The sequence below is a fragment of the Anarrhichthys ocellatus genome, unplaced genomic scaffold (genome assembly GCF_004355925.1).
Source record: "Anarrhichthys ocellatus isolate YVR2014 unplaced genomic scaffold, GSC_Weel_1.0 scaffold14, whole genome shotgun sequence".
Classification (NCBI taxonomy): domain Eukaryota; kingdom Metazoa; phylum Chordata; class Actinopteri; order Perciformes; family Anarhichadidae; genus Anarrhichthys; species Anarrhichthys ocellatus.
The window spans coordinates 535,383-549,166 of NW_022280044.1; the positions used below are offsets into that span (position 1 = coordinate 535,383).

General features: G+C 40.7%; 2 protein-coding genes across 3 annotated transcripts in view; both read left to right on the forward strand.

Annotated features, from left to right (window-relative positions):
• The window catches only part of mapk15 (mitogen-activated protein kinase 15), a 9,586-nt gene extending 4,346 nt beyond the window's left edge, over positions 1-5,240 (forward strand). For both annotated transcript variants that reach the window (XM_031854196.1, XM_031854197.1), the window contains exons 6-15: positions 313-443; positions 1,118-1,281; positions 1,476-1,615; positions 1,725-1,782; positions 2,577-2,714; positions 2,892-2,997; positions 3,139-3,457; positions 4,007-4,134; positions 4,309-4,461; positions 4,624-5,240. In XM_031854196.1, the coding sequence (XP_031710056.1) occupies positions 313-443; positions 1,118-1,281; positions 1,476-1,615; positions 1,725-1,782; positions 2,577-2,714; positions 2,892-2,997; positions 3,139-3,457; positions 4,007-4,134; positions 4,309-4,461; positions 4,624-4,818 (1,532 nt within the window). In that variant the 3' untranslated portion in view covers positions 4,819-5,240. The remainder of the gene's footprint in view (positions 1-312; positions 444-1,117; positions 1,282-1,475; positions 1,616-1,724; positions 1,783-2,576; positions 2,715-2,891; positions 2,998-3,138; positions 3,458-4,006; positions 4,135-4,308; positions 4,462-4,623) is intronic.
• Positions 5,241-6,283: 1,043 nt separating this feature from the next.
• The window catches only part of grinaa (glutamate receptor, ionotropic, N-methyl D-aspartate-associated protein 1a (glutamate binding)), a 10,875-nt gene continuing 3,374 nt past the window's right edge, over positions 6,284-13,784 (forward strand). The window contains exons 1-5 of the mRNA XM_031853823.1: positions 6,284-6,360; positions 12,016-12,346; positions 12,828-12,943; positions 13,083-13,283; positions 13,510-13,638. Coding sequence (XP_031709683.1) covers positions 12,043-12,346; positions 12,828-12,943; positions 13,083-13,283; positions 13,510-13,638 — 750 coding nt within the window. The 5' untranslated portion in view covers positions 6,284-6,360; positions 12,016-12,042. The remainder of the gene's footprint in view (positions 6,361-12,015; positions 12,347-12,827; positions 12,944-13,082; positions 13,284-13,509; positions 13,639-13,784) is intronic.

Sequence of the window (13,784 nt, forward strand, 5' to 3'; positions counted from 1 at the left end):
GTATATGAGGGTTTCTGCTTCCTTTGGCTGGCAGCGCTGTCTTTAACGGTGAGTCCACAGATTGGCCTCCCCCTCTCTGCAGTCTAATCCATGACTGTACACCAGCATCCAGCACAGACCTCCACTGATTCTCTCAGGAATTTTTATTTTCGGGACTTGGTTAAAATCATTGTGAAATTATGGAGGATCATGTGTTCGGCAGCTCTATGCCAAAATCCCAAATAACTGATGAAGATTTACGATTCAATCATTGGTAGATGTTAGTGTGATGGTCACATTGTCATACTTTTTTTTTTTTGTACTTTGTACCAGATACCGACCTGCATGCAGTGATAAAGAAAGGCACCCTACTGAAGGACATCCACAAACGTTATGTGATGTACCAGCTCCTCAAAGCCATCAAATACCTGCATTCAGGAAATGTTATCCACAGGGACCAAAAGGTACGCTAGGTAGACAGTATATTAGTCCATTAATCCATTAGTATTTAAAGTATGTTTTTTAGAAACTTAAAACATATCACAGTTAAAAAATGAGTCCTTATTTCTATTTAAAGAAATCCAACTTAAATACCGGCATTGTACTTGTACCCTCACGGTATCACAATGATGTCCTTTATCATTGTTTGTGGTTGCTTCTTACTTAATTAATCAAGTCACTGTTTGGTTTTTGATGTCTGAAAATATAGTGAAAAGTAGTGCAAGTCACAATTTCCTGGAGCCCAAGTTGAGCTCCTAAAATAGCTTGTTTTGGTCGACCAACAGTCCAAAACCTAAAGCTTTTCTGTCTTATGCTGATATAAAATCCAGAAAATTGTTAATTATTTCAGCTCTAATGTAAATCGAAGCAACTATGTACAAAATACTGTTTTCATGTAATCACATTCACTAACACCTGCAGAAGTCTGCAGGAAATCTGCTGACATGTTTAGAGAAAATGGCCTCTGACCCTAGAGACTAGAATTTCATCCCTCCTTCTCTCCTATAACACCTCTTTTCACTCCTCGGGAGATTTCTGTTTTCATACCTGGATCGAGGGGCTCGATTTGACCTCTCTGTGAAAACCAAACTATTATTGTCCCTGTGAAGAGTGTTTCTCTTGTCTGTGTTTCCCACAGCCATCCAATGTGCTGCTGGACACTGACTGTGTAGTCAAGCTGTGTGATTTCGGCTTGGCCCGATCCCTCAATCAGATCAAAGAGGACAGCGGGAATCCAGCACTGACGGAGTACGTGGCGACGCGGTGGTACCGAGCTCCTGAGATCCTGCTGGGATCCACGAGGTATCAACTGGGATGTGCATGTGTTAGTCAGTATCTGTGCCACATCTTCTTGTTGTCCTTTTTCTTCAAAGCAGTGGATTTAACAATGATGAAGAACTTGACATTAAAACATTTTAATTCAAGGGACAAAATGTTTCTGTGGAAAGTAAGTTATGAGTGTTGCAGACTGTAAGAGGAGTACATCTTGTCCAAAGGTACACTAAAGGTGTGGACATGTGGAGCCTCGGCTGTATCCTGGGAGAGATGCTGCTGGGAAAAGCCCTGTTCCCCGGGACATCCACCATCAACCAGATAGAGAAGATCATGAGCGCCATACCACACCCCAGCCCAGAAGGTAATTAAAGAACTCCACATGAAAGTCATTTAAACCCTTTACACTTTACTTTTAGTAATGGGCTGCATTAATCACTATTAATAAGTATTAAATGTGATTTAACTTTCAGATATTCTCGCAATCAAGTCTGAATACGGATCCTCTGTCATTCAGAAAATGTTACTGAAGTAAGAAAATCTTCTTTTATGTTGTGAAAATCCTACAGAACATAGTACATGTTAACAATGAAAGAGGTTGCTTTTGTATGTGTAGCCTACTTGTAAATATAAATAACCAACAATGCATCTGTTGAATTTCACTCAGTCAGCTCACATGGATTACTTTGTTAATATGTAAATACAGAGTGTGCACAGATTCTGGTGGCATAGAGCTAGTTTTGTGAGTGATAATAACAAATGTCCTCCCCTCCACTGGGAAGACTGTCGGGGGCCTGATTACAGTACATTCTCAGAGAGCAGTAGTTATTGTGGAGATGCAGTGACAAAGCAAAATCATGAACTGTAATGCAGCTTTAAAAGACCACCTTGTTGAAAAGGGTGTGTTGGATATGAGCAATCACGCTTGCGATATTTCCGATCTTTGCACAGGACAGGAGGGTTTGTAAACAGCACATATCTGTCTGTACTTTAAAAGGAAAAAGTATTGGTATTTTTGTATCTTTTATTCTCAAACTCAAATTTGGTCTGATATTTTCAATCAAATCTCCTGTCTCCATATGTGAAAGAAGTTCTCCAACCAAAAAACTGTTGGTTGTCGTAGATATGGTTGCATTGTGGGTAATGTAGGCGTCAGGTTTTGACAAGGAAGTCAAATTCATGGAATAAAAAAAAACGATAGCTCTTGTTCTGCTGCATCGATTTTTATACTTTAAAAAAACAAACTGTACAATGTTATTCTGTTACAGCAGAATGCTAAATCTCTGATGTACCCTTTAAAACATCTCCCTTCCTTCCTTCACCAGACCACAGGTGCCTTTGGAGGATCTTCTCCAGCCCACTGTGTCTCCTGATGCTCTGGACCTGTTGAGAGGTTTGCTAGTTTTCAACCCAGACAAGCGGCTGACTGCTGAGCAAGCCCTCCAACACCCCTATGTAGCCAGGTATATTTGAGATGTCTTTTTATTCTGTTCTCTTTACTGTGCTTAGGTGAACAGTAAATGTCCTGTATGTTTTGCTGCATAGATCAAGTTTATAGAGATGAATATTTGATAAGTGATAGCACTTTATTACTACTAAGTGCTATCATTTATCCATATTTGTGTTTTCTGTCTCTGGAGGTTTCATAATCCAGCCAAGGAGCCAGCTCTTAACTATGATGTCGTGCTAACAGTGGATGATGATGTACAATTATCTGTGGTTCAGTACCGCAACCAACTTTATGAGGTAAAAAAAAAAAAAAAAGTGTCATAAATGTTGGCAACATTGAATTTAATCTTTACCATATTACATAACAGTGTATTACAAAAATAATATGTTTTTGACCTGATCACACAGGTTAAACCTAATTGTCCTCTTTACCTGCAGATGATGCTGGAGAGGAGAACTAATCAGGGGGTGCTAAGGCTGATCCACCCAAAAGATGGAGGCTGTGTCAGTATCACTGAGAAGACCAAAGTGAAGGATGGAGTAGAGAAGGGCGCAGTGGCAGCGGATGGGGAGGAAGACCATGAGGGGAAAACACAACATGAAATGACTGAAGAGACAAACCACGAGCCTTCACATGCAGGCGTCACTAAACCTGGAACTGTGGATGTGTCAGCTCCTCCTGCTGTAGAGAAGACGAGTCCGTTATCTGGCCCTTGCTTGGGAAAACTCACATATAACCCCATCACACATGCCCCAAGTATGTCTGACTTTTATTTGTTCCTGGGATGGGTATCAAAATTCAATACTTTTTTGGTACTGATCAAAATATGTTCGTAACACAGAGAAAAAAAAACAAGACTGAGTGTTCTGTGTATTATCACAATATCTAGACCGAAAAAAAAGAATGCTATCAGTTAAATTTCTCTTTAGCTTTGTTTATTGTGTGTTTTGTCTCTTTTTCTGGTCAACGATTCATTCAAAATAGGTTTGTAGGGAGGTAGAAAGAGGCTGTCATGCTATATATAACATCTTTTGAGAGGCGCTGGATTATTGACACGATATTATCAAATGTGTATTATCAAAGTGGTATCAATATTTCATTTTTTAATATTGTGTTTATTGTCAATAACAGTATATTTCTAGAACCCTTGATATCAGTAGAGCAACTCAGGTTTCGTATCAGCCCTGATTTCCATTCCATTACAAATCTAAACTAAGCAATACATGTATTTCACATGCATCCCTCAAACACAGTACACATCCACACGCTCTCAGGTTGAAAACAACAACTCTTTTCTTCATTCAGATGGTTTTGTTCAGAGTCCAACTGGTCCTCCTCATTGCTACCCCTCCACTGCAGCCAGCAGGAAACTAATGGGACAGACCAGTAATGGAGGTGCAACATCACCCACAGAGGGCGCCAACACTAATGTAGTAAGCAACAGACCTCAGTGCAATTCCTGCTCAGTTTTGTTTTCTCTAGCTGTGATGTAATCTAGTTTTGTTTTTACATCCTACATTTTTTGCCTTCTTGCATTCTCTCCTGCTCGTGATGTTGCTGTGGCTCGGTCTGTAAGCTGCTCTGTCTCTTGTTTCTACCTTCACTAGTCCATGGACCAGATTCTCCAGCGTGGTCGCTCAGCCAATGTGGCCCATAACCGCTCCTTCTCCTTGACCCTAAACCAAACCCACAACAACCCGCTGGTTCGCAAGGATGAGCCGTCCCTGTCCTCTGGGCTGTGCGTCACATCGGCACGCCTGGTTAGTACGCCACATCTCAGGACATGTACAATATAACTCAATGCCAGGATGCAATTTCAGGCTAATAACATGCTTGAGACAATACATATTAAAGATATATGGACATGGACTTTACTGAGATGGAATGGCTGTCGTGGCTTGTCTAACTTTCTTCCCATGCAGAACCAGCGCTCCAACTCTCAGGTTCGAGAGGCTCGCCCACCGACACGGTTCAGCAAGAAAGTATTTCAGAGTAACTGTAACGTGGCAGCTGCAGGCGACCCTCGAGCCAAACTTGGCAGCTATTCCCAGGCCTATGGTACCATCAACAAGACTGATCTAGACAATCTGCTTCGAAGACGCCCTTACAACCAGTAATTGCTGTCATGTCAGCGGTAACAAAGGGGCCAAACGAACTCACATAAGATTTGCCTTCCACAAGGATGTTAGACACGAGGCAAGCTGAAAGAGAACTTGTCAAATTACATGATTTTTCATGTTAATCTATGTAGCTAATGAGCTACAGGCTAAATGGTTTATGCCCATTAAGCCTGATGGTTTCTGATGGACACATGATAATTGTAAAATATGCAAATAGGTGTTTGAAATTGATTGATGCAATAATAAATAGTTTTTCATGTGAATGCAGCAGCAATAAGCCTACTTGTTCCTATAATGTGTACAGAAAGAAAAACATTAGTGTTTCTTGAACCCAGTTTGTAATGTTTAACAGACATGGATGAATGTGGCAATAAACCACCACAACGTTTAATAATAATAAACAGAGGTGGAAATACTCAGATCCTTGCTTTTTACTTGAAATATTGTATACTTTGACCTCTTTGGGCCTCAAACCTTTATTTATATTATCTAAAATGAATGGTATCTAGAAGTCTCGAGGAAAATCTGTCTTTGGTGGAACTGCTAACAACTCAGACATCTGAGACATGTCGAGGGGCCTCAAGGAGACACTGCTTTTTGTAAGAGGTCACAAGCCTGGAAAAAAAAAGAGCCTGGAAACCACTGGTTTAGTCTTAAACAATGCCCGTATTTATAAGATTATCATGTGTTTTTATATCTAAAATTTGAATCTGAAAGGTGTCAGATAAATGTAGTGGAGTACAAAGTACTTGCCTGATATCAGACAGAATTATCAACTCTTGAGTATTGACAGTAGAAGTGTAAAGTAATAAGTGATGGGATGGAAGAAGTACTCTTTTACTCTTTTTTATCTGTTATATAAGTAAAAGTAGTATTCCAACATTGTAGAAATACTCTGTTTCAAGTAAAAGTCCTGCATTCAAAATTTGACTTTTGTAAAACTACAAATGTATTAGAATCAAAATAATATTAAATTACCTCAAGTGAAAGTATACTCATTATGCAGAATGGCCAATTTCAGAAATTGTATTATAGTTATTGATGCATTTATGTGTCAGCATCCCTTTAAGGTTGCAGTTGGTTAAGATTGGGGTTGTGTTAACAATCTTGCTTAATCTAAAATATTGTATTAATTGTATTTTTGTAAAGTAATCAGTTACTACAGCTGTTACAGTGCTGTTGTTATGCATCATGCAGCAGGACCCTTCACGATCTAGATCGCAGTATTTTGTTTGTCAAGCATGTGCAGAACTTTAACTGCACATCTCTCTCTCTCTCTCTCTCTCTCCCTCCCTCCCTCTTTCCCTCTCTCCCTCTCTCTTATATGACCATAACGAAAGACACTGCGTCATTATGGCGGGAGCGCAGATAAATTGTGTCACTTTGTGAAACACGCGGAGATTCCCCACACACCACGTGACGACGTCGTGTGTTGTCGTCAGAGGTTCAGTTGTTCAGTCCGAGTCCAGAGACCAGAGACCAGGAGGAGGAGAAGGCAGAGCTAATGTCGGCAGACACTTTGACATAAACACAGTAAAGGTACGTGCGTTACACGTTTGCTGCGACTACGTTTATGTGTGTCTATGTAGAAGCTGTTTTAAAACACATATGCTGGTTGTGCGGCTAGCAGGCTGTGGTTAGAGCACCGCTCAGCATCCTGTCTGTCGTAACGTCAGCGAGACAGAAAGCGGTGAATTAATAACACAAACAGATGGTGTTAACGGTTCATTTCTACCGAGGTGGATGTATTAAGACACAGAGATGATACATTTTGCTTAAAAAGGAGCTGACAAAAAGACAAACGGATGCTCTCGGTGTCGCAGTGTGTCTGGTGAGGCCTAACGCTGCAGGTGCACCGTGAAAACGAGGCTCTGTGTTTGTGCTTCATGATTCTGGTCCTTTGAATAACCGTCATCCCTCTTTGATCCAGACGGGTTTCATTTCGGTGTGTTTTTAAGTCACTATACATTGCGTATAATTAATATAACGTTATGTGGTTCGGGTTAGGAGGTTAGTAAATTATTTACATTTTTATTTTTTAAGAATTTATCAAGCTAAAAAAAACATTCAGTGGTTCCAGCTTCTCAAATGTAAGGATTTACTACTTGTATTTCTTTGTAAACTTAATTTCTATGATCACAAACTAAATATTTGTTAGAATTTAATACAGTCAATATAGTGACAGACATTTCTCACTATATTCTGACATTTAGTTGACCAAACAAGCTATCAATTAGTTTAATGAATGATTTTTATGTCAATCGATAATAAAAGCAACTGTTAGTTGCACCTATATACATTTCTTAGCTTTTCTTTGATATCAATGATATAATCTATTTTAATTACAATCATTTATGCTTCATACTGTAATTAAACAGGATGGTTAATTTTACAAAAATATATTTTGTAATAATAAGATAACAACCGAGCAGGTCCTTTCACTTACCTAGCTAGTAGTGGTATATTTAACGTTTATGTCATGAACTCAGATGAACATGTACTCCATTAACTGATTAGTTAATAAGACAACTGTTTTGATAAGAGATTAATCATTGAAGTGATTTTAAATAAAAAAGGACTAGTGTCAGGATTTGCTGCTCTTCTCTGATTTATATTATTTTAACTGAATTTATTTTTGGACTGTTGGTCAAACATTACAAGACATGTAAAGACACCCCCTTGGGCTGTGATGGAAACTTTTTACAATGTTCTGACATTTTACAGACCAAACCATATGTTCATTAATCAAGAAGAATGTGCTAATTAATCGGTTATGAAAATGATCATTAGTTGCAACCCTAATATTGTTTTGTAGTCAATTGAGAAACTGCTCTTTGATGCAATAACGAGACCTGTTTGTTTTTGGCTAAACCAATAAATGACATGCTTGGAATAGATGCAATATTATAACAACAATATTAATGCCACGATATTACCCATATCCTGATTCTACGTTAGGCCTTCTCCATGATTCATCCACACATCTCCAAATATATGCTGTCTCCATCAGCCAAAAGCTGTCCTTTGCTATGTATCCTTTTAATAATGTGCGACATTTTGAACTGAGAAACTTAAAAATGTGTTATAACAAGATAAACTGGTACACACTTTTACGTTGTAATGAGTTATTATGAAGAATAAATGAGAATTCTTTCACTATGGTTGCAGTATGTCACCATACTATGCTAATCTACCATCTGTCACAAGGTGAGGCGTCTGCAGGTTTGACGTAGCAAGAGCTGCTGACACGGCGCGTTACAATGACAACAATCTTGCCAGAGTGCTGCATCGGCTGGCAGAAAGGCAGCGACTCGGTGGGGGATTTATCCACCAGGTGGTCCTAATGGCGCTTTGAGGAGTTAGATTAAAATTCAGCTGGATCTGTGGTTGATACAGTGTTTGAAAAACAACCTCATGACACTTTTATTTATGATATCACTCAGTGATAGTTCTACATGTTTGTTTAAAGTATTGCATATCAAAAGTTTTACACTTGATCTTTAGAACAAGTGGTATTTTCATTTTATCCAAGTCATCCTCCATCAAAGATCGCAACTTCTCATTTTTAACGTGTTGAGGCGCCACGGATTTCACCACACAAACCTCTGTATAGGCCCCACTGCTTTTTGTGTTTCCTGGTGTTGCTTTGGTATGCACATATGTTGTATGTGGGTTTGTGGAGGTATTGTGTTAGCCCCCCCCCCCTTAACCTAATTCCCCCGGCGATAGCTATCAGCAGATAGTGGCGCTGTCCTTATCCATCTAGCGTCGGAGCGTCTCTCCTAAGAGGATTTGAAATCACCCACGTAATGCTTGTAAAGCTGAACACAATCTGTGGCTCAAACTGATTCACCCCTCTCAGAAAAAAAAGAGACTGTATTGACAATATTCACTTACACCACAGACGTGGAAGTGAAACTATTTGGTCGTTGAATTAACCTTGTGTGGCTGGCAGACAGGGCGCTGACTGTTAATGTGCTTTACTGAAGAGCCTTGAGATTGTTTTCTTCGAGAAAGACCAGCGTTATTTATTTATTCATTTACTCTTTGTTTATTTATTTACACTTTTTGACTATTAAATCAAGTAGTTTTTAAGCGATTACAGCTCCATGTATCAGAGGAGAAGACAGTCTCTGCTGACCTAGCTCATGCACATTTCTGATATTCTCTTCACTCTGTGGTGTGTTACTATGAAGTAATCCATCATGCACAGATAACAGGCTCCCAGAAATCACTTATGTTGACTTACATGACTTATTTAGGAATATGAATAAGCACTGGGGAATAATTCAATTATTGTTTACAATTATACTTTGATGATATTGTCATGATCATGTTATCATTCTAGAAATGTCTGTGTTATCGAAACTTGTAAATCACAACAAGTTGTAACTATAGATTAATTAAGTTGATAAGTTATAATAAGCTGACAAAAATGATAATAAACTAATATCTTTGAGCTTTGCACAGTTGGTTGGAAAAAAAAAAGAAAAAAAAAGAAGGCAATTTGATGACATCACCTTGAGCGTAAGGATTTTTAATAGACCAAACACTAATATATGAATGGAAAAAGACATGGAGCACAGTTTGTTGCTTCGTACATCGCAATGATTCTTTTACATGTGATCTCAGCCTGATATCTCAGCGCTTCGAGTCCACAGTTACAAACTTAATTGCTTTACATGAACATTGGACAGGGAGGGATCACATGCCTTGACGATGTGTGTCACATCAGTTAAGGACTCATGGGTTATTCAGTTACATCTCAGTGTTCGCTCAGACGCCCTCCGTCTTTGTGTGACGCAAGCAAACGAAACCTCAGTTGTGTTACAGAATGACTCAGTAGGATGTTTCTCATTTCAGGTCAAGAGAGGGATCCTTTAAGATAAAAAAATATTGACTGCAGTGCAAACATTTCCATCATGGATAAATTCATTTTTTTCAAGTAATTCAACAGAATTGCTGTACTCTGTGTGTACTATATGCCCCCCCTCCCTTACACAACCATTGTTGTCCGGAAAGCCGGGGAGGGATTTGGCGCTCCTCAGATGATGATTGTAATCTGTTATGATCTTAATGGAGACGGTCTGTATGCAGCGGCCATGTTTGTCTGCAGTCTCTCGTTGCACTGTCCCCGTGATGGGCAGACAGACGTCATGAGGACACACTCTGGAGTCTGGAGAAATAGAGCAGTGTTGCATAACGCTCACTGTGTGGCCTAGAAAGAGGGAAGGAGAAAGACAGAGCGAGTGTGAGAACGCTGGATGTTTAGCTTTCTGTTTGTACTCATGTATTTATATGGTGGTGTGAGTGTGAAAGATATAGCATAAGGAGGACTGAGAGTGTGTTTGCTTGTGTTTGCATATGCATGCATGATTTATACAACTGTACTGTCTATCACCACCGTGAAGTCTGTCCGCTGCAGACTCCTGCTTTTCTTTTACAGTCAGCAATTAGGGGGATGGCTTTTGGCTCCCGCCCTGCCAGTGGAGAGTTTTTCTTACAGCTCTTTCATATGAAACCTGCACAGCACATTTTTAAAGCACTAATCAACCTTGTAAATCTGACCTCACTTGCGGAAAGATTTCTGTTTTCTAGTGTGCAGCCTTGTGTCATGCATGTACAGCCCTGTGTCATGCATGTACATGGTCAATTAGCCTCATGCTGTAGACAGAAAGGGGAGGGGGGGGCACTGCAGTAATGGCCAATACGTCAGGCATCTTCCTGAATCAAAGCAGATTAATAATACATGATACTCTTGCATCATCCGTTGCTTTACTTTCTATGCTGGCTAAATCAATACAGTTAGTGTGTGAGATTGACAGGTTTATGTAGTTATCAATCAAGTTTCCACTGAGAGCAGGTTCACTCACAGCTGTAAAAAGGATCCGGTACACCTTGTGTGTTGTGTTAAAGCCTTGTTATTTGGGAAGTTGCACAGTGACATGTCACAATGACAAAATCCTTTCAAAATGACTCTATGACATTCTGTACAAGTTGCATAAAAAGACAGTTCAGGGGTTGATCACTTTTTGCCACCATCACACCCCACCATGGCGGGGTAACAACAATTAGATGATCAATCTGAAATTAATCGGAAGAAAATTAATCAGCAACTCTGATTAATTGTATTAATTGTCAAAGTCACTTTTTAAGCAAAAAGGTCAAACATCAACTAATTGAATATATTGGAGTTCTGGACACTTGATAAGACCAAAACAATGATGAGTAGTATAAACTTGACTTGCCATTAGTTTTTAAAATGTCCTCTTTAGTTGTATTCTTGCCGTTGATAATGCGGTGTAACCCCGGTCTCTTGCTCTCTCCACTACTGCAGGTGTTGCAACAGTCTTTGTCGTTGAAAGGGCCTTTGGTGGCTCATCTCTTTTTCTATTGTTTTCCTCCTGATCCCTCACAGCCTAGTTTTCTCTCTCAAAGGCCCCGTGTTCCTTGCAAGTTTCAGCATCAATGACAGTTTTTTTTTTCCAGGTTTGTCCTCAACAGGACCATGTGAAGACCAATCGCATTTGATTTGTATCTGTAGAGTGAATAACATGCATATTTTAGCAGAAACAAATCCACCCAGAAAAGGAAGGTAAAACAGCTGGATTGCGCTATAGTCCTCACTACCTCTGTCCTCTTTTGCTGCAACATTGTTTGATTGCCAGTCACCTTTTTAATCAGGGATATGCAGGGCTTGTGTCTCTGCCAGTTTGGCCTACATACTGAACCATCATTACTTTTTCTCTGCTTACCTCTGAGACATTTGTTACAACCGGCTCGGGAGTCGCGACATATAGGAGGGACAAAACACCAAGTTAGGTTAAAAACAACCACAGCTGCCAGTTTATTTACAGGACACAAGTAAACTGTAGTGTGCAAATCCCTCTGGTGCCAGGCAGATGAGAGAGAGAGAGCGAGGGTGGAGCAAGGAGGCGCTTGTATAGGTAAACCACATCCTCATCCAGGTGCCCTCAATCACTCGTTAGGGAGCTGCACCTAGAAGTCAAAAGACACAGAATACACACGCATGCACACGCCCAAGCACAAACATTCACAGCAGGACATAGAACCATACATAACACATTCTATAAATATTCATACTGCAAACATAAGATTTTAATTTACATCTTTTACATTGTTTGTGCTGGATACAGACGTTTAATCCTAATTTTCCTTCTCTTCATCTCATAGATTGTTCTAGCAGCAGAGTGAGCCATCATGTCCCAGGACAAGAGTGGATACCCTGTTATGGGTGAGAACAACCCACTTCACAACAACGTCTATGGACCCCCTCAGCCAGGTTTCGGCATGCCCCCTCCCAACTACAGCCAAGCCCCAGTGGGTCCGTACCCTCCAGCCACCGGCTACGGACAGCCAGGCTTCCCCCAGGCCGGCCCCGGCTTCGCCCCTGGTCCCTACCCTCAGATGCCTTACCCTCAGATGCCCTACCCACAGGGGCCCTACCCTCAGGGGCCTTATCAGCAAGGACCCGCACAGCCAGGCGTTCCCGGTGACCCAACGGGTGAGTGGTTAAACCAAAGATGTGAGGCATTTATAAACAGACTTTTCCTTTTCTAGCCCACCTTATTCTTTGTTGTTAGATACTTTAATGTGACTCAGAGGTGATAAACCATTATAGAACCAAAAAAGTGCCTCTATGACAGTGAGCACATCATGTCATTTACACACTAAAGGCCTGTGAATGCTAGAAGAACTGTAAACGTTATCCAGAACGACAAGAAAACCTCCTGCTCTAGTTTAACTCATGCTCAACACAGACGACTGGGCAATCAATGGGATCCATACTACAATCGGAGTGTGCCGAAAACACCACAGACACGTGTCCATTTGTTCGGCCTGGCTTGTTTGCCAGTTGTTTCATGCCAGTGCACACTGCGCCAAAGTTCAGCCAGATTGAACACTTAGCTGCGCAAGCCTTTGGAAATAATGTGAATAATAAAACAAAAACAAACTGTTGTCCTTGTTTTTTTGTCTTTCACCAGCTCCTACCGACAGTCCTAGTTATCATGGCGACGGGCCTCCATCTTACTACGACAACGAGGAGTTCACCGACTCCGGCTTTGAGGACAAGACCATCAGACAAGCCTTCATCAGAAAAGTAGGTCCTTCACCTTGACAGGCAGATTAAATGGCTCGGATAAAGGGGGAAAATAAAGCATGAAATATAACTTTAATAACATAGAAAAGCAACCAAAACATAATTGTTTCATCTCCCCGTCTATCCTCCGTCCCACCAGGTCTTCTTGGTCCTCACAGTGCAGCTGATGGTCACGTTCTCGTTCGTTGCCATCTTCACCTTTGTCGACGAGGCCAAGTTATTTGTGCGGCGCAATCCATGGACGTACTACGTGTCCTACGCCGTCTTCTTTGTGTCTCTGATCGTCCTCAGCTGTTGTGGAGAGTTCCGCCGCAAGCACCCCTGGAACTTGGTTGCGCTGGTAAGAATTTGCCCGAATACCAAATCACAAAAAAAGTATGGATTAACATCTAATTGGAGCTGCATCAAACATGCATTCCAAACATCTAAACTAAAGACCATATGTGTGTGTTGTTTTTTGAGACAGACGTATGGTCCATCTTTCCATCATCATTACCTGAATCTACGACGTGTAAAGTGTGTCATAAGTGATGCTGATTACAATGTGTGTTTTCTGTGTCTTGCAGTCCATCCTGACCCTGAGTCTCTCCTACATGGTGGGCATGATTGCCAGCTTCTATGACACAGAGACCGTCATCATGGCCGTGGGCATCACTGCAGTGGTCTGCTTCACTGTCGTGCTCTTCTCGCTACAGGTCAGCACACACAAACAGCTGTTTGAATACGTGCTTTTAAATGTCTAACATCAGTCAATCTCACACGGCACACTGAATTATCACTGTCTTTTTATTTAGAGAGAGAGAGAGAGAGAGAGAGAGAGAGAGAGAGAGAGAGAGAGAGA